This window comes from Camelus bactrianus, chromosome 15, assembly GCF_048773025.1.
Source record: "Camelus bactrianus isolate YW-2024 breed Bactrian camel chromosome 15, ASM4877302v1, whole genome shotgun sequence".
Taxonomy (NCBI): domain Eukaryota; kingdom Metazoa; phylum Chordata; class Mammalia; order Artiodactyla; family Camelidae; genus Camelus; species Camelus bactrianus.
This window is the reverse complement of record NC_133553.1, coordinates 20,137,923-20,157,172: the sequence shown is the minus strand read 5'-3', so window position 1 is coordinate 20,157,172 and position 19,250 is coordinate 20,137,923. Positions and strand designations below refer to the sequence as shown.

General features: G+C 50.3%; 1 protein-coding gene across 2 annotated transcripts; it reads right to left on the bottom strand.

Annotated features, from left to right (window-relative positions):
- Positions 1–578: 578 nt before the first annotated feature.
- Positions 579–7,069, bottom strand: CIMIP5 (ciliary microtubule inner protein 5). Of its 2 annotated transcripts, XM_010964018.3 has the most exons (3): positions 6,601–7,069; positions 3,770–3,809; positions 1,353–1,670 (listed from the first exon to the last, which is right to left on the bottom strand). In XM_010964018.3, the coding sequence occupies exons 1-3, from the start codon at positions 6,831–6,833 to the stop codon at positions 1,479–1,481; spliced, it is 465 nt and encodes a 154-aa protein (XP_010962320.1). In that variant the 5' UTR covers positions 6,834–7,069; the 3' UTR covers positions 1,353–1,478. The 2 variants fall into 2 exon arrangements, with proteins under 2 accessions (XP_010962319.1, XP_010962320.1); XM_010964017.3 differs by lacking the exon at positions 3,770–3,809 and having other exon boundaries at positions 579–1,670.
- Positions 7,070–19,250: the final 12,181 nt, after the last annotated feature.

The window sequence follows — 19,250 nt, the reverse complement described above, 5'->3', positions numbered from 1 at the left end:
CATTGGAAGAATAAAACAGGGAAGCAAATAGCTTTCTTCCAAGCATCAAAGGCTTATCAATAGCAGCAGTGACAACTATAGAAGCGTCTAGAATCTGAGTGTCTGCTGTGTGCCAGATGTGGACTTTCATTATTTCGTTCCATTTACCTGCTGAAGCTAGGAGGGTATTCCCATTTTGAGGTGGTCCAGGTTGGGAGTTCCTGGTCCTGCAACATGGCCGTGGACCCCCCCTTCACCCTCCCCATCTTAGACTCTGTTTATCCTGGGCCCCCAGGACCAGGTGTGAGAGAACTGCTTGAGCCTAGGGCCTGGCCCTTCTGGGAGTGATGGCTGCCCACAGGACAGACGGAACTCTCCTCTGGTGTGGAGCAATTGCTAATGGGTCCAAGGTTACCCGACCCCCAGCTTCACATGGACCTGTGAGCAAGAAGTGAGCTGGTGTGTCCCACTGCATGACTGTACCAATGTTGCAGGTAAGTGTGTTATAGCTCAGTGTTACAGTTCGGTGTTACAGCTCCGTGTTTCAGCTCAGTTGTAACAGCAACCTGGATCCAAACGAGAGACCAAGCAGCACTTGGTTGGAGAGTTGGAGAACTCAGGTTTATTACGCCAGCTGGCCTAGGAGAGTAACACTCCAAGCTCTGGACCCTGTAGCTTTACATAGGCTTTTATAGGCTGCCAGTTTACAATTTGCAACATTATATGGAAATAAGGTATAACAAAAGTTGACTAATTAGAAACAAGCTTTGTAGAAATGGACCAATCAGGAGGGAGAGAAATAACCAATCAGGAGTGAGAGAAATAACCAATCAGGAGTGAGTGCCATGCAAATGAAGTATTATAAATGGGCCAATCAGGGGTTAGCTCGGGAAACCAATAGAATTTTAGGGGTAAGTTCCATTTTCCTATAAGTAAGCCCTTTCAGCGGCAAAGAGTGAAATAGAGCCTCTCGGCCAGGGAGCCGGATGGTGCTGGCAGGAGAGTAGTGGTCCTGCCTGGGGTTTCCCACCTCACCAACAATACACTCTGTAAAAGGGCCCCCAAAGCTGTGTGATTCACTGGCTCAACTCAGGTCCCCTGCAGGCAGACTCGCCCTGCTCTGCTCCAGCCTCGCCCTGACCCTCACACAGATAACGAAAGAGATGAGAGACTGACCCGAGAGTCGGCCCTCTCAGCAGCCCCTGTGACTAATTTAATCCTTGCAACAACCTTGCAAAATCGGTACCATTATATCCCTATATGCGGCAGGCAGAAAACTGACCCCCTCCTCAAAGAAGTACGCGGGCAGGTAGGTCCCTGAGTCCTCTCCATCTCAGGTGTGAAAATGAGCCCACAGAGGCCTCTGACGTGAGGTGTGGAGCGAGGAGATCATGACCCCGGGCTGATCTGCGGGGTGCTGTCTGGGACGCTGGTGCCAGGTCTGCGACGGTGTCCCCACTCCCCCCACACCCCCCAGGGCGGCCCACCTGGCCCCCCTCCTAGACAGGTTGCAGCTCCTCTTCCAGCTTCTTTTTCCGGACTCCTTCCACGAAGAAGAAGTCCATGCCGACGAGGGCTTTCCCCAGGGGCGTGTCCACCCTGCTACCCACAACCTGGCTCGTAGAATTGGGGACCGTGTCAGAGAAGAGAGGCACGTACTCTGGCAACTGCACGGGCTCCTTCTTGTTGCCCTGAGGAGAGGGGACAGTTGGGTCACACACGGCAGGAAAACAGGAGAGGCCAGACGCTGGCTGGGGCCCTGAGTGTGGAACCCAGGACTCAGCTGTCCAGTCAGAGATGCCCACTTCATCCTCCTCACCCCCGGGCTCCCGACACAGATGCATCCCGGCCTCCCTCCACTGTGATGCTTGACCAGCAGAGACCGAGGGAGGGACCACATCTTAACCCTCTCTCCGTCCCCCTGACCTAAGACGCTGCCTCGCCCCTGGTGGGAGCAACACAAGGGTGGTTTTGGTTTGGGGTGAATTTTCACCTGAAGTCTAGCATACACGCACAAAAGTACACAAACCACAACTGTAGGACTCAACCAACTCCCCACACAGTGAGTGCCCGACCAGGCGCACCTGGATCAGGAAACAGAACAGGATCAGCCCCAGACACCTCCTTTTAACCCTCAGTCACTCTCTCCACCCTCAAGGCGGCCTGGTCTGACCTCCTAACGCCGGGGGTCGGCTTGCCTGGCTTTGAACTTTTCCTTAACGATCGATCGTGTGTCTTCCTTCAGGCTCCTTGAAGACCATGTTGTGAGTTTCACCCATGTTCCGAGTTTCACCCATTTTCCTGTGTGTTCCTGTTGTGGTTGTGGTTCATTCCATCTCTGTGCTATACGGTATCCTGTGTGTGACTTGGTCAATATTCCACAAGTCATTTACCTCTTCTGCCACAGAGGGGATTAGGGTTAGTTTCCAGTTTTGGGGTCTTAGGAGGGGTGCTGCCCCGAACATGCTTTCTGGCGACTTCTACAAGTGATGGATGGGTGAGTGAGTGAATGTGTAAATTACGACTAATCTGAGGAGCTCCCCCAACCCCTGCCCTTGTTTATGGTTAACTTTGTGCTTCCCCGTGTCGTGTCAAATAGAAGTGACAGGACCAGTTTAAAGAAATAGGATCCCAGCTCTCTGGGAAAGTCTGTGCCAAGGCGGCCCCACTGTCTGAGGGTGATGCAGATTTCAGGGGTCAGGTTGCTCATAAACAGCCCTGGGCAGGGAGAGACTGCAGGCTGGAAGCCTGAACAAGGAGCTCAGTGTAGGATTTCGGGTCCCATGAACTAAACTATTACAGGGCAGACAGCAACCTCGCAAGGCCAACAATGCAGACATCAGACCTCCCCTAAACTCCGCAAGGGCCACGTCAGCGAGGCCACTGCCTTGGTTGACTTGCTACATTGCTTAGTTTGTAGTTTGGTTCCCTGATCATGGTTTTTACAGCCAGATTCATTCTCCCATTTGCTCATTCCTCCAACATGAACTGAGTGCTAAATAGTTATTGGGTGCTGGGGAGAGGGGTGCAGTGATGAAGCCTTCTTTGGCCTTTCTCTGTCCTCGCTGGTTGCACCATTACACGATGTGCCCAAGGAATGGGTTAGAAGTGCTGGTGAGGGAAGGACAGATTGATCCGGTCACCCTTGCTCAGGAAGGAGAGATTTCAGACGGAGGCACTTGGGTGGGGTCTTGGAGGATGAATACGAAGCCATCCATCAGGCTGACAAAGTGGGGAGGTCAGTGCAGGCAGGGGACGCGCACGCGCAGAGCAAGGAGGGCCAGAGGGGGGCAGGGTTGGATCAGGGTAAATCATCCTGAAAAATGTATGTTTACCGAGGGACTTTTAGCCTGGGGGAGATGTGGTCAGCTTTGCGGTTTAGGAAAATTACTCTGGTACCAATGTGGAGAATGGCTTGGAGGTGGCGATATTAGCTGCAGAAGATTAATTTACAAAGTGTGTCTCCCACACCCCTCCTGTGTGTGGGGCAAACCTCACATCACTATGTTGCCGGCATCCTCATGCTGGGGAAAACATTTCAGCAACAGATGCTTATCATTTCCAGTTGGTTCCTCTTAATAAAATCTAGAAACATTGGGAAAAATCCATTTATAAGTGCTGTTCCTAAGTATCTTTTCCCACCAGACCCTGAGTTTCTTGAAACGAGGTTGTACTTTATCCATCTCTGTGTCCTCCAGCATCTAGCTCACAGTAAATCCTCAATAAACGGTACATGAATGAATAAACATCGCAAGCGCGAGAGTGTCGGACAGGAAGTGGTTTGTCTTACCATGGGGTCATAGTCTTTCAGGAAACTCCAGTTCTGAGCCCTGGAAAGGAAAACATGTTGGCGGCATGAGCCCTCTGTGACATTTTTACAATGGTTTTCCCTGGGTCAAGGGAATAAGTTGCTGCTGGAGCATTGAGTAGGTCATAGAGGAACTAAAATAACTAAGTGAAACAAACGCCAAGTGTCAACGAGGGTTTATGGTGTTTCCTGTACAATGAACACACGTTTCAAAAGAGTGGAAACTCTGATGCCCCAAGTGGAGCAGGTGCATCGGAAAGCTGTGATACCTTCTCACCCCCTGCCTCTGCAACATCAGAAAGCCGCTGAGGGGTCTGCCTGTATTTTGTGAAGGAAAACCAGTTTTCACTTCCCCAAAGCTTGGTGAGCGTCCAGTGAGGGTGGCAGAGGAAGGTGGGAGGGGTGGGGAACCTGACGATGAGGAAGACGGCCTTACCTGCGCTGATAGTTTAATTTTCAATCTATTTTTTAAAAGTCAAACAATTCTCTAAAACTTATAATAAAAGTCTCTGCCCTCGTCTTTACAGCCTCTGAACCCCACGGCCTACAGTCTCTTTCTTGGCTGTTTCTTCAAGTCTTTTCCCTCCAGATTCTGAAATAATGAATCTACACTGCCGTTTCTTGAGGTGCTGAAAAAGTAAAGTAACCTACTGGCTTTCTGCTATGGGAGATTCTGTTTTTTGTTTTTTAATGGAGGTACTGGGGATTGAACCCAGGACCTCGTGCCTGCTGAGCACGTGCTCCACCACTGAGCTGTATTCTCCCCACTATTATGAGAGGTTCTGAGTTAGCATTCTTGCGCCTTTCTTCTCCATTTCTTCCAGAATAATTGTATGCTAGATTTTGCTTCACTTGATGTGTACTGTGTCTGTCCTTCTCATGTGTCAGTACTGTTCATGGATAAACCAATCATACTCCTTACAGCACAATGTGATCCCAGTTCCTCTCTTGTGCAGCTTAGGATTTTTTCTAAAGTTAACAATGACATTTTCTGCCAATCATCTTATATTTCCTTGTACTAATCACGGATTCCAAACCCTCCAACACCTCTGTAAGCCCTCTCAAGATTACTTTCCACACAATCAAACGTATCAGGTTATGAACAATTTCTTTTAAAGGTTTTCTCAGAGGCTGTCCCCTCAGGACCCTGGGTCCTCGTGCTCCCGGACCACTGCGCTCCCGCCTCCCCTCCCCATCGCCCTGGGATGCCCCCTTTCTAGACCCCATGCCTTCCTTGCTTGTTCCCCCGTGGTTGTGGAGCAACCCCTCCCGTATCTGTGCATTCATGCGTTTCTAGGGTTCTAGAAAATTCTCAGACATTTCTGTTTCAAATATTTCATGTCCCCCATTCTCTCTTCAGGGAGCTCAGTTTCAAGGGAGCTGGGGTTCCAGCTCTTCTTTTGTGGTTTCCTTCTTACTGTTTTTCTTCCTTTTAAAAAAAAAATTAGGATAGTCTATGATCTTTAAACATTTTTTTTTTCAAATGGAAGTGGTGGGGATTGAACTTGGGACCTCATGTATGCTAACCACGCACTCTGCCTCTGAGCTATACCCTCCCCCTACATCTTATTGTTTTTCTGAGACATTTCTTTTTCTTTTTCTTTTTTTAAAGGAAACTTCCTTTATTCTATTTGTAGTTGGAAAAATGAAATGCGCTGGACGGCCCTCTGTTTGTAAACGTTCCCCGCATCTCAGCTCATACTGGAACACACACACAGGAACACACATATGAACACACACACAGGAGCACACACGTGCGCACACACACCCCCTCTCCAATCCATCAGCAATTCTGGTCATTCTCCCACCGAGGCATGCCTTGGATTCCTCCAGGGATCTCCAGCTCCACTTCCTACCCCCCCCCCCCCCCCCCGAGCTCAGGTCACCACGGACTCACTCACCCTGCTGTTGCCAGTTCTCAAATGTCACTTTGCTTGTCACCCCCGCCCCCATTTCAATTCATTCTAATCACAGCGGCCAGACTGGTCATTTAAACAGAAACCAGGTCACGTCCAGCTCTTGCTTAAGACTCTCCATGGAGCCTTGTTACATTTGAACCAAATGATCCAGACGTTGCTAAGCATGTGGTGGGTCCTACTTCTCTTCTTGAGGCTCCTGTCCCCTCACTGGCCTCAGCCACACCACGTTCTTTTTGTTCGGTCTTTTCCTCAGACACCGAACTCTTCCCCGGCTGCTTCTCTTACTTCTGATCTCAGCGTGGATGTCACCTCCTCAGAGAGGCCTTGGTGTGCTCCTGGAAGAACGGTGCCCATTCTGCCCTGCTGTCTTCCTCGTCACACCAGCCACACTTTTTTCCTTCTTGCTTCTCTGCCTGCTTTTTGGCTGCCTTGTCCTGAGAGTGAAGGCTCCGCGGGGGCAGGCCCAGGCCTGTCTTGCCTCCTCCAGCCTGACACGCTGGCTCTCCTAGCAACTTCTGGGCTGAGAGACGCTCAAAGGGATGCCCTCGGCTGGATCAGGGGGCCGGCATCCCTCCCCACACCACTGCCCGGCTTCCTAGCTGCCCTCCTCCTGCAGTTTATCCAACTGGAGGGATTATTGCAAAGTGCGGATGGGCTCCCAGGATGCACGACGAGGTGGGGGCTGCACCGGCCCCTGCTCTTGGCTCTACAGGCTGGAGTCCACCCCGAGGCTGGGCGCCCTCCCCTGGCCCGGCTCGTGCTATTGGCCCTGGGCCCAAGCACTTTTCCCTCAATGCCCTTTCCATGGCTGACTCCCTCTCACCCGCAGGTTCCTTTTTTTCCAGGGGCTTCCCAGACCCTGAGTGAGGCTGGGGGGCAGGGCAGGGCACTCACCAGCACCTCTGGCTCCTCCTCTCGGCCTCCAGGAGCTCCCTCCACAGCTGGTCCTGCTGCACACCTTCAGCTCCCAGGGCCCGGCGGGCCTGGTGGCCACCAGCAAGGGCCCTGCCCGCCACAGGGAGACTCCGGGCAGTGGAGGAGACTAAAGCTGGTGGCTTGGTTGAGGGCAGTCGGTACCCAGCTGATGTGGTTCTCTGGAGCCCAGGGGCGGGGCAGCATCCCCCCATGGGTGCAAGTATGTGTGTGTGTATGAGAGAGAGACAGAGACAGAGACAGAGGCTCCTCTCTGAGCTCAGACCTCTCCCAGGACACCCCCCTCCCTCCTAACCTTAGGAGAGCCTGTGTAGGGTCCTCCTCACTGCTTCCCTGGACCCCGAGCTCAGAGTGGCCGATGGGACCTTGGGGCTGGAGAGAGCAAGCTGTGTTTTGAGCTTCTGTCTGTGTTGACTGTTGTCCTGGGAACGGGCAGCTGCCCAGTGTGCCAGGGAAGAGGCGGGCCCTGTGTGTGTGTTGGAGGGATGTCTGAGTCCCAGGGTGGGGTGGAGAGAGCTGCTCCTGGTCTGTGGGTGCCCAGCTCAGCTGCCCCTCAGCTCTGCCTCCTGCCCCCCACTGGAGACCTCAGTACAGCATGGGGGAGGGAGGAAGGACCAAAGCCCTGACTTCTGGGGCAGTAAGCAAAGACGTGGACTCCTGCTTGAGTGTAGATCCTCAGAAGGAAACAAGGAGAGCCCCAGGGTGGGGATTAACGCTCTGAAGCTTCAGCCCTGTTTCTGCTCTGACCCACCCAGCCCTGCTTGCTCTGTGGCCCCAGGCCTCTCCTGCTCAGCTGCTCTCCTCCAACACCACCCCACAACCCAGGCTTCTGCCCCCGGACATCCTACGCTTCTGGACTGTGTCCGCTTCTTTTTCCCACTGTGTGTGTTGACAGATTCACAGTACCTTCCCTGAACCACGGGCAGACCCAGCTGGCCGTGTGCTCCCTTCTCTGCACGGCTGGAAGCAAACATATGGGCGGACGGCTGCATGCACACAAAGCCATGCAGCAGTGCAGAGGGGCGCACGAGATGTCCCAGGTGCGGCCACAGCTTAGGCAATGCGCCAGGGATGGCACTGTGCGCCTGCCCTGGGCACCTCTTCCGGATTCTGCTTTCATAAAGGAGGAACCAAGGAGCTGAGTCTTTATAGGTGAAAAGGATTTGCCAGGTGCAAGAACTGGGATGAGAGCAAAAGCTTGGATACAAGAGAGAACAGTGGTGTTTGGGCGCCAGCATCAGGGCTGGAGGGGAGGGGCCCAGGCCACAGCTGTTTAGAGCTGCGTGGGGGCAGAAGGGGCTGTTTAGTGGTGCACGGTGGGGACACTGCTGCCTTTAAGCCCACAGGGCAAAGATAATCAGGAAAGGTCCAGCAGCTGAGATGACATCACCTTGGGCCACGGTGAGAGCTGTCAGGCCACAAAGAACTGCTGGCACTTGAATGAGGAAGGGGCTGAGTGAGTGTGACCTTCTGGGACAACATCACTTGTTGTTGTTGGGGCTGGGACTCTGTCTCTCCTCCTCCCTCTGTTCTTCTTCCAGAGCTAAGATGAGAAGGGCTGGCATTTGGTGACTTTGAAATTTTCTCCAAAAAGAGGAACTGGGAGCCCTTTGGCCCAGAAACTGGCTTCCCTGGTGATTTTTCCCTCTTAGTGTTTGTGGCCTCAATGTAGCCAGGACAGGTCCCTGCTGTGCTCCAGGAGCGGTGGCTCTGATCTCCTCGAAACTCTGGAAGGGGTCCCATGAGTGTCTTCGGAGAGGGCAATGCTTGCTGTGTGGAAATCCACTCATAAGGCTGACTGCAGGCTGTGGCACAGAGTAGCTTGGAACAGCCTGGAACAGCCATGCAGTTTGCTCAGATACCTCAGCCTTGGTCCCCTGGCCAGAGATAAGGAACAGGACCAAAAAAGCCATCAGAGGCATCCAGGATGATCAGGTGCCTGCTATATGTAGAGGCTGAATGTTTCCATGGGGGATGGTTTTTAAAAATTAAAATTAAAAATTTATTTAGAAACTATTTCAGACTGATAGATGGTAGAGGGAAGGACAGATACGAGACAAAATAAATACAATAAGACATTAATTGTAGAATCTAAGGGATGGGTATGTGGGTGCCCATTGTGCCATTCTTTTAACTTTTCTATTTTTGGAAATGTAGCGCAAACAGTTTAGGTGCAGTGAGCTGTTCTTTTCAGGGACTGGAGGAAACCCTCCTGAAATCCAGGCTCCCAGGCACCAGTGAAGGGCCAGCCTTATGTGCCAGACGTTTGAGGACAGCAGTCTCGAGCCTGCTTTGTTAACTCTTCTCCACTTGTGCCACGTGGGCTAACACTTAACTACTCCCCATTTTCCCCAGGGGCGTCCCTGATCATTTCCAGCAATTAAGCACTCTACATTTTCAATACCAGTCTGAGCTCTGGGAGATGATTTAAATATCCCCTGATAGATAATTACAGTAAAATAGCATTTTTGTAGCACTTCAGGACTGAGAGTGTGCTTACCTGCATTTCTTCCCAAAGCATCAAGACAGCCTTGGGAGGGGGTGCTGATGGTATCTGGATTTGGGTGCAGAGCCTGGGGGCTCAGGAAAACCATCCCCCTCGCTGGTTACACAGGCAGGAAATGTGGAGCCAGGACCAGATCCCCTGCTGACTGCCATTCCTGGTCTCTTCTTAAATTGTTTGCAGAAGAAAAGTGTCTGTCATAAACAGCTTTGCTGTGGCTATGCACAGTATAAACTCAGTGGTTGGTATTCTGAAGGCTCTGGGTTCCTGGGATTTGAGGGTATTTTAAGCATTGGAAAAAATATTCTGGGGGCATCGATTTTTCTTTATTCTCTAACTTCCCACTAATGGGCTGAGTGCATTTTAGGAGAAAGTTGTTACTGGGGATGATTGCAATACTCATCTCGGGCAGCAGGGGGCAGCCTGTAGCTTTGCATCCTCCTTCCCGCCTAGAATCACCAATTACCTCTCCTACCATCATCCCAGGGCACCGGAAAGAAGTCAAGCAACTTTAAGGTTTGAGATACTGTGAAAATGAGTGTAATGTCCAAAGAAGGAACCCAGCAGTGGGCCTGAGGGAAAGACGTGCTGGACAAAGGGCCCTCAGTTAACAGTGGCCTCGGGTTGGGGTGATGCTTTATTTACAACAGGTAGGGCCCAGGCACCGACCAGTGGGAAAGGACTGGAGGCCTCCCGCTGCGCAGGTGTGCAGAGGTGAGAGGTGGGGGCAGCAGCTATTTTCCAGCCAGTAGGGCGTGTACTTGCGGGCTGAATATCCCCCCGGAGGGGGTCTGTGGTGCCTGACTTGAATGGTGTTAAGACCCCTTCCAGCCCCCAAACTATGGTTTCTGTGGCTCAGAGGATTGTTTTTTTCCCCCAAGACAGGGACACTATGACATTGGATCAGGCTGCCTTCCCTTTTCCCTTTTGAGCCCCCGTCTGTGTCCTCATGACTTTCCTACCAGACTGACCGCGCAGGTCTGTGCCCCTAGGAGCCCGATCTGTCAGACCTCCCCCTGCTCCAGGCTGGGCCCCAGGCCCCCTGCTGGTTGTGGTCCCCCTGGCGGTCCCTGACCCGGGCTGTGCTGGGGCTGGGGTGGCTGGGCAGGTTGGGGACCATGGAGGAGGAGCCCCTGGCCAGGTAGAGAGCCGGGGATTTGTACCAGGCAGACCCCGTCCTAGCGCGGGCCTCCCCCTCTGCGTGACCTTGGCTGAGCTCTGTGTGACCTCCGTCTTCCTCCCCTGGAGTCACTGCGCTGTGACTTCATCCTGTAGTCTGATTTGTCTTCACCCCAACTGACAGATGAAGACACAGAGGCCCAGGGAGCTTGCCTCTCCAAGTGGGAAAACTGTGCAGCTTGGGATCAGTCCCACATCGAGTCCTCCCAGGGCTCCTGTTCTGCGACCTCTTCTTCCTCCCTCTCCGAGTGGGACTCTTCTTTTCCAAACAAGGGAGTCAGGGGAGCCTCTTTAAAGAAAACTGCTTGGCTGATTTTTTTAGGAGGAAGTCATATCTGAAGCAAATGCTGAGGGATACAAGAGTTAGCTTTTGGGCGGCAAAACCAAATGGGTGGGAAAATATTTTGTTTATTGATGCAACTTTCACAATATCCTGCTTATTATTTTGCCAATATTAGCCTTGTTTTGATTACCGCAAAGGCCAACAGCTGCCTCAGACACGTTGGTTCTACAAGCTGGTGGGGAGTCTGTAAATCAGAAGGGACCCCTGGGGAGCAGCACAAACTCAGCCCGGTCCTGGAAAGCCCTGTAAGACTCTGCAGATGCTCCTGGAAGGAAGTGCTTGCTCCAGGTTATCAACTCTAATGGTGCCTTTGAACTATGGGTGATGAGTGCCTCCCGGGAGTGAAGATCTGTTTGCACTTGCATCTTGTAAATTCTCCTGGGAACAAGAGCACTAGAATGGGATGCCTCCTGCATTTTGCATTAGGGCTGAAATCTGCTTAGTGACTTTACATGCAGGAAGGTGGTAAAATATGATGATTAAGAGCAAGCACTTAGGGGTCAGACCTGAAAGCCAGTGCGGGCTCCTGCCCTCAGTAGCGCTCAGAATGCTGAGAACAGCTTTGCTAGTGAAGGCCCTTGTTTGCAGATGGCATCAGACAAGCTTCCTTAATGGGGTGGACTCCGTCTGAATCTCCTTTCTGCTACTTTATAGCTCTCCTCTCTAAGTCTCTGTCCCACCCTCTCGGAAGGTGGCAATAATAGCGGTCACCCCAGAGGGTCGTGACAACATGAAACATCCCACATTGTGTGTCAAGCTCTTAGCGAACTGCCTGGCAGCTCTTAAGAATGATGCTGGCTAATATTGTCATGATTGTGTTGCAGCCCACAATGCAGAATGACCCCAGGAGCATTCCTGTGCCCCCATGCTGGGGTCACGTGGCTTCCTGCGGCCGGGAGCGAACTCCCACCCAGCAACCCAAGGCCATCTTGGAAAGGAGCCTCGTGATTGGTCTCATGCTGGGCGATGCTGGAGAGCGAGTTGGTCATTTTGCAGCTGCAGCATGGTTTCCCAACTTTTTTGTTCTGTTGGCTTCATCCATGTCCTGTTGGAAATCTCATGTGCCCATTAGCGGGGCTAATTTTCACTTTCCCAGTGATTATACAGATCTTAGCTATCAAAGTCTTGGATCTCACTGAGGTCAACACATGATCATTCTTCCCAATAAATAGAAACTGGAACAAAACTTAGCAGCAGCCTTATGACAGCACCTGGGTTCTACCTGGACTCCAGCGCCACCAACCTGGCCCCACCTTACATCTCCACGTTTTTTGTACCCTGGGACTCTCTCTTCTGTGGTTGGCTCTTACTTGATCTCAGTGCCAAAACCGTCCCTTTCATGACCTGCTAATAACGCGCTCCTGCCCAGCTCACTGCCAGTCTGTCTCATTACTACTTTCTTCTTAGTGTCGTTAGCTCATATTATTTTGTTCATTGTTTCCCTCATCTGAGACAAAACACCACAGATGCATTTCCACCTCGAATGGTGCCTGGCCGGTAGTGGTGCTCAATAAACAGTTGTGGAGGGAAGGAAGGAGGAAAGAATGTCCCCACACATGGTCCATAGGATTGTAAGGGATGGGAGGAAGAGCTTGACATCTTGGGTCCAGCATCTGTCTCAAGCCAGTGGTCCCTTCTGCAGCCTCCTTGCTTCTGTTGGACCACATCCACTGCAGAGAGCTCTCCATTATGACATGTCCTGTTACAAATGCTTTTCTGAGAGAGGCACTGAGCTTCTCTCACTGGCCTCCATTCTGCCCCCTAGAACTGCTGAGAACAAGACCCATGATGGCCTCTAAGTAACTGTGGATGCTCTCAGACCTCCAGTGAGCCAGCTTTTCTCCAAGACAGGCCCTCCAGTCTCTTTAAACATTCCTCCCATAACATGGTTTCTAAGTGAATCAACTTCATCTCTGTCAGGGACCCTGAAAAATTTGCAGGGTGTCCTTCAGAGGTACTGGGAACCCCCTGATATTATCTGTAACGTTCTCTGTAGGTGTGCAGTTTGGGGGTGGGAAGGCGAGCTGTAGGTTTCATCAGCTTCTCAAAGATCTTCCACCTCGGAGTCACACAGACGTTTCCAGAAGCCCTATTGGATCTAGATGGGCCTTCAGGCCAGGCCGCTCTCCACAGGAAGCAGGTGGATCTGTTTCTCCTCACTGATGACCACTCAGTCTAGGTAGCACTTCCCGTTTTAATGACTCGCTTTCACATTCAGCATTTCCCGGAGTCCTCATAATGCAGTTTCTCCTGTGTGATTAATTCTCCTTCTGTGAATGAGAAAACAGGGCTCCCAAAGCATAGGTTTTAAACTATTTTGAGTCTGTGTGGTTAGATATATCAGCCTTAAGACTGCGATACCTAGCTACCACTTTTCATCATTATGTAGTAAGTTTGTACACAGTTGTAGAAAGCACATGTCTTTTTTCTTCTATTAATATAACTATATTCATTTTCTTTTGATAAATATTTTCCTGCTATTTTTTCCCAGACATTTATTTTAAATGTGAGTCCTTATGTTTGGGTGTCTCTTATAAATAGTGTAAGGTTTGTCCCAAATAAAAAATCCAGCTTGAGAACTTCTGTCTTTTAACTAGCAAGTTTAATTCATTTATATTTATTATAATTACTGATACTTGGATTTTTTTCCATGATCTTATTTTGTACTTTCTGTTTACTCTGCTTTTTGAAATTTCCATTTCCTCTCTTGTTAGGAAATAAACTCTATTTCTCTTCCTAAGCTCTTTGATAATTGCCTATTGTTTTAGGGGTTGTCTTTAAAATTCTAGCACACATACTTAAGTTCCAAAGCTCTGTAATTTTTCTATCCTTCTCCCAAACATCTGTTAGGCCTGCTGAAATGCTGTGCTGGCTGGCCTGTGGGTATAGGCCTTTGGAGATACCACATCTGGCTCACAGATCCCAGCAGCACCATCATACACCTGTAGGTATGTGGGCAGCTTGGGCTGGGAAGTGTGGTTTGGTGACATCAGCCTCCCTTGTTGTCACACTCAGGCCACCAGCTGCCATCTGTCATTATTCATCTCTAGACGCTGCTGCTGCTGTTTTTGTTTTTAAAAAGAACTGTGGGAAGATGTGGACAATTTTTCTTGCTGAAATAAAGATGATTTAGTTCCATGTCATCCCCTGGGCTGTCACCCTAATGACCTGATTAAAATGGAATGAGATGGGTTCCCAGTGACTGCGCACCGACTCCCAGCAATTAGGTCTTTTCTTTTCACTAATCATATAAAAACTACACCATGCTGGAATTTTGCTCAAAACTGGTCAGTCTTGCCAGCAATTTGTTCCTAGATTTCACTTTTCCTCCGTTCTTGAAAACTGGCATTTTCCCGTCTTGTCTACGGACCTCTTTCTTCCTCTCTTGATTTCTTACGTGTTCTTGCATTTGATTTGTAATGAGGATCTTCCACTTTCCTGGAAGATCTATGAATTGTCTAGTTCAAACACTGTAAAATTAGTTAACATGACCAGAAACATTCTTTACCATCTCTCTCTTATCTGGAGTGATGACGCTGCACCGTCTATGATGTGAGAAGTCTGGTAACAAAGAGTGTAAGATCAGAGTTGCAGTCACATCAGTAGACCGGGACAAGGACTGAGCTATTGAAAAAACCAGCCCGCCCTCCACCCTGCAGTGAGGAATGAGTAAGATTCAGGTTAAACCTCAGGACCAGGAAAGGGAAGGGGGTGGGTGCTGAGAATTATTTAACCCCTTCCTTCCCAAGCCCTGCCAGACCCGTTCACAAATCCCACAGCCACCAGAAGCATCAGTGCTGACTAGGACTGTGAAGAGCTGCCTCCAATTGGTTTTGTAACCTGTGGAATTTAATTATTTGTTCATATATGGACTCATCAATCTTTTAAAAAATATATATATATTTTATTTCTCGGTATATACAGAGTAACTGCCCCTTATGGTATAGTTTTCTCATCTGTAAACTGAGGTGAAGGGGTGGGCTAAATGGTATCTCAGGAATGCTCTAACCCCTGAATTACAACTGACTCCAGCTACAGCGGCGACGTGGAAGAACTAAGGCCGGACAGAAAGGGGGCCCAGGTCAGAGGGAGGTGTGGCTTCTGTCCTCCGGGAAGACAGGGCGGACCCCAGTGCTGATTTCCCCGCTGCCATCCTGGCGTTGGGCTCACGTGCACTTTTCTTTCAAACTGGGAAGGTGATTTTACGACGGGAGAGGACAGGGAGCTTGGCTGCTGTGTGCGGATCAGCGCCGCCGCCCTGGATTTTCTCTACTCGCTCCTTCCGCGCTTGTTCCTTCGCCTTCCGTGGAGCCCAGAAAAATCATTGCAAATGTGCAGCAAGATTCTGGCAAAGCAGGGAAATTCCGTAACAAAAATATTTCCTTTAATATTTTAGTTGGGAATGCAGGCAGCTGTTAGAGGCTCTGAGGCTGAATTCCAGAAGTAAGGCAGAGTGACTGACAATCTGTGCACAGTTTGACGTGGAGTTTCCCTTTACTGCCCGCAGATGGGAGTTGACTCCCGGGTGGGTGGCCTTGGTGGGGAGCATGGGCCTGGCCTCTAGCAGAGGCCCAACAAATCTCTCTCTGGGGAAGGAATAAATAAATAACTGAAAATAGCTAAAAGTCACCCAGGCCAAGGATTATACCCCAGGAGGTCACTGAAGCAGGAGGAAGTTCCCACATCTGCTCACAGACGGAATCAGGTATGGTTCTGGAATGTTCTGGGCAGGAGCATCATCTTTGGAGCAAGCTTGTCCTGTCACCCTGTGGCTGTGAGGGGGACCCTCCTTTGGCTGCACGCGGTGTGTTGGGGGCCCGTCTCCCCAGGCAGGGTGGGTCCCCCAGGAAGCTCGCCCTGAGACAGAGTTCAGGCAGTTTGGTGGGGGCAGTGCTCCGGGATCACAGTCTGTGGGAGGAGGGAGGGCAGCCCAGCTGGTTGGAGGGAGAAGCTGAGCAGCGACGCCTGACAGTGGGGGTCTCAGCTACGCCCAGGGACGCTCTGGGGCCAGAACAGCCCTTCACAGTTGTCCCAAGTTGGAGCAAGGGGCCAGGCCTTTATAACCCCATCAGGACCATCTCGGGATGCAGGCTGCGCCCAAAGAGGGACATGTTAGGGGTTCAGCTGTGTCTCTCCAAAAAGATGTATTGAATTCCTCAGGCCCCTGCACCTGTGAATATGAGAGAATCTGCTGCTACAAAACAAAACAAAACAAAAAAAAGGCTCACAGGGATATTATCACTGTGGGGCAGAGTGAGCAAGTAAGACATGCTGTCAGAAAGGAAATTCAAAGTCGGACTGAATGCTTTTCATTAATTAATTCATTCACACACTTTCTTCACTTTACAAATATCCATTAAGCACCTGCTATTTGCTAGACTGGGGGCCAGGATAGGCGTCATGAGCCCTCAGCCAGGTGCTAAATGGCTTTTCTGGGGTCACCAGCTGGTCAGGGCAGGGCAAGGACCAGAACTGGGGGCTCCTGCCCTCCTGTGCTTCCCTGGACAAACCTGCCTTCTTTTCCTGTGGGATCTAGACTAGCAGCTTCGTTCCCTGCCTGCCTGCCAGGGTCCTGGCCACAGGCACTAGCTGTAATGTGATGGCATAATTACAGAAATGGATAACACCCCGAGTTTCCTTAACCACCCTGCTCTAATCATATACAACCCCAGAACACATTGTAATAATTTGTCACCCATTTTCCAAGGTAGAATGCACGAACTCTTAATTATAAGCCCCGGGCTAGAGATGAGTAAATAAAAGTGCATGCCAGTCTGAATGCTATAATTAGAACTACCATTTGGCTAAAGAAAAGTAGAGACATTTTAATTCCAGGCCTCTGCTTGAATGTGGAGTTGCTGCTAGGAAACAGCCCTTGTGTGTTAACACATTAAGTTCTGAGCAGGCGGTGGCCCTGTGAGAAGGCAGCTTTCTGTAAGTGGGGCTGGGATGTACCCTACATGCAGCTGGATATTTCAATTCTGTGTTTATTTCCCAAAGCCAAGTTAACGTGATGATTAGTATTTTTCCAACTTTTTTGACAGCTACTTTGAATGATAATTTTGCCTAAAATGCCTCACACTATTTGTGTAACAGGTTGGCATTGTTCATTGTCAATAACAGATCGGGTGGTAATGGGATGGACATACATGATCTATTAATTCATTTACTATTTTTTCTCAAGTACCTGCTTCATGCCAAGCACTGTTCTAGGCAGTGATTAACCCAATGACTTGCTTTCACGGAGCTTACTTTTTAGTGAATGGAGACAGATAAGATAAACAATAAACAAGTATGTAGCTAAGTGCATAATACACAGGAAACGTCCGATGGTGGTAAGTTCTTCAAACAAATAGTCAGGATCAGGGGATAAAGAGCGATGAAGGTGGGTGATGTCTTAGGTAAGGTGACTGGGGTCCATCCTGATGATCTGACATTGCAGCAGAGACCTGAATGAGATGAGGGAGTGATGGAGAAAGAGCATTCAAATAGAGGGAACAGTAAGTGCAAAGGCCCTGAGGCAGCTGGGGCAGGCGTCTGCCTGGAGTGTCCAAAGATCAGCAAGAAGTCCAGTGTGCCTGGAAAAGAGTGAGCCAGGGGAGGTGGTCAGGAAATAAGATCAGAGAGGGAGCCTGGGCCAGATCAGATAGCCGGAGGGCTGCAGTGCACATGTGGATTTTACTCTGAGGAAGATGGGAGCCACTGCAGGATTTTGAGCCAAGGAGTGACGTGATTCAACTTTGGTTTTAAAACAATCATTCTGCCTTTTGTCTGAAGAGTAGATGATGGGGGCAGGGTAGGGGACCGAGTGTGTAAGGAGACAGCCGCCGGGGAGGCTGTATGCCTCTTTCGACGAGCACCTCTCGTTGGGTGATTAGCGCGGAGGCTAATGAGCAGGACTGGAGCCAGTCATGGCTGTGTGGTCCTGGACAAGTTGCCAAACCTCTTTGTGCCCCATTTACTCACCTGTAAAATGGGGACAGTACCATTACCTTCCTCAGTGTTTCTCAGAGTATGGCCCTCAAGCCAGCAACATCCTCCTCACCCAGGAGCTTACTGGAAGTACAAATTCTCAAACCCCACTGCAGATCTGCTCTTTAGGAAACCCTGGGAATGGGATTGCCAAATAAATTACAGGACATCCAGGTGAACTTGACTTTCAGATAGACCGTGAATACCATCCATGCAGTTATGGGTCATCCTCATCCATGTCTGGGCGGTGCCAGCAATCAGCATTTTAAGAGATCCTTCAGGTGATTCTGAAGGGTGCTGACATCTGAGGACACTGTTGTCCCTCACCTTGGTTCTGGAGGTTTCTGGAAGCTTAGCACAGTGCCTGGCACTGGGTCAGCACTCCGTAGCTGTCACTATGACCCACGAGCACTGGCTGACGCCAGGGACTTTGGAGCCTTGAGATGGAGTGACTTGGCTGCGAGCACATGGTGGGTGCAGCCTCTTTCCCACGAGGAATCTTCCGGGGCGCGGAAGCTTTGGAGATGTTCAAAGTGCCCTCGTCAGGGTGCCTGAAATCGTTCCCCTCTCTCCATCTGTCAGGTTGATGTTGAGGACCGGAAGGGGGTGCACACCCTCCCCCTGGACTCAGGGATTTGGAATTGTGGGGGTTCTCCTTATTTTGCTGTGACAATTGCGCCAACGCAGTAACCAAAAGGTACACAGTCTAGAAGCCAGCTTGCTAATGACAACGCTGGTGAGAACAGGTTTCTGTGTCTGGATTGTTTTGGTCAGCTCTGCCCAGCTCTTGAACTGAGTGGGTGTGTGGGCCTGAAAGAATTACCCTCATAAAAGTTAAGTGGGTCAGACAATAGGGGTGACGTTTGTTCCAGCAGACAGTGTGAAAACACCCTTCCTGGTCTCTTTGGAAATAACAGACACATGCATCCTGATCATGTTCTGAGAGAAGATGGCAGCAGCGTCTCTGACTGCAGTGCGCAACTGAGAAGCTCCGGCCAGATAGGTTTTAAAAGAAAGATTTCAATTATGAAGGAGAATCACCTGTTAGTCGAATTGAATTTTCTTTTCTCCCAGCTCCTCAGTGGCTAAGTGCACCGTTAGAGCCAGCAAGCGCTCCTGTTTTTCCGCGGACTTGCAGCCCTCGGGAGATGTGGAATTCCAGCCGTCTGCGCAAAGGCTTCCTTCCTTTCTTCCTTCCTTCCTCCTTCCCTCCCTCCCTCCTTTCCTCCTTTCTCTTTCTTTCACCATCAGTTGTTGAAGACTTGTATTTTCTCTGTCCCAGCCCAAGTCTTGGTGGGGCTTGAGAACCTGCATTTCTAACAAGCTCCAGGTGATGCCGATGCTCCTGGTCTGAAACTACACTTTGGGATGGGGAGATGTCCGGCCACCAGCATCTCCAGCGCACGGCCAGCTTTGGTACAGGGGTGAGCTCTGGAGGGCAGGGCCTGTCTGAAATGTTGTATGCCTGGTGTGATGGCTATCGAGTGAATGAATGACGCTTGGTGTCTGGGGCTCAGTATGCAATGAACAATTGTTCATTGCTTTAAATGATTAAATGAAGAGGAATTGGGTGACCCTTAAACTCTATAATAAAAAGTGAGTTTTATCCGACAG

Coding starts and splice junctions, on each gene's coding strand:
- CIMIP5 (XM_010964017.3), bottom strand. CDS start 6,833: ATGGGGGGATGCTGCCCCGCCCCTGGGCTCCAGAGAACCACATCAGCT. Junction 1,671..6,600: donor AGGAGGAGCCAGAGGTGCTG/GTGAGTGCCCTG, acceptor CCCTCTCCTCAG/GGCAACAAGAAGGAGCCCGT.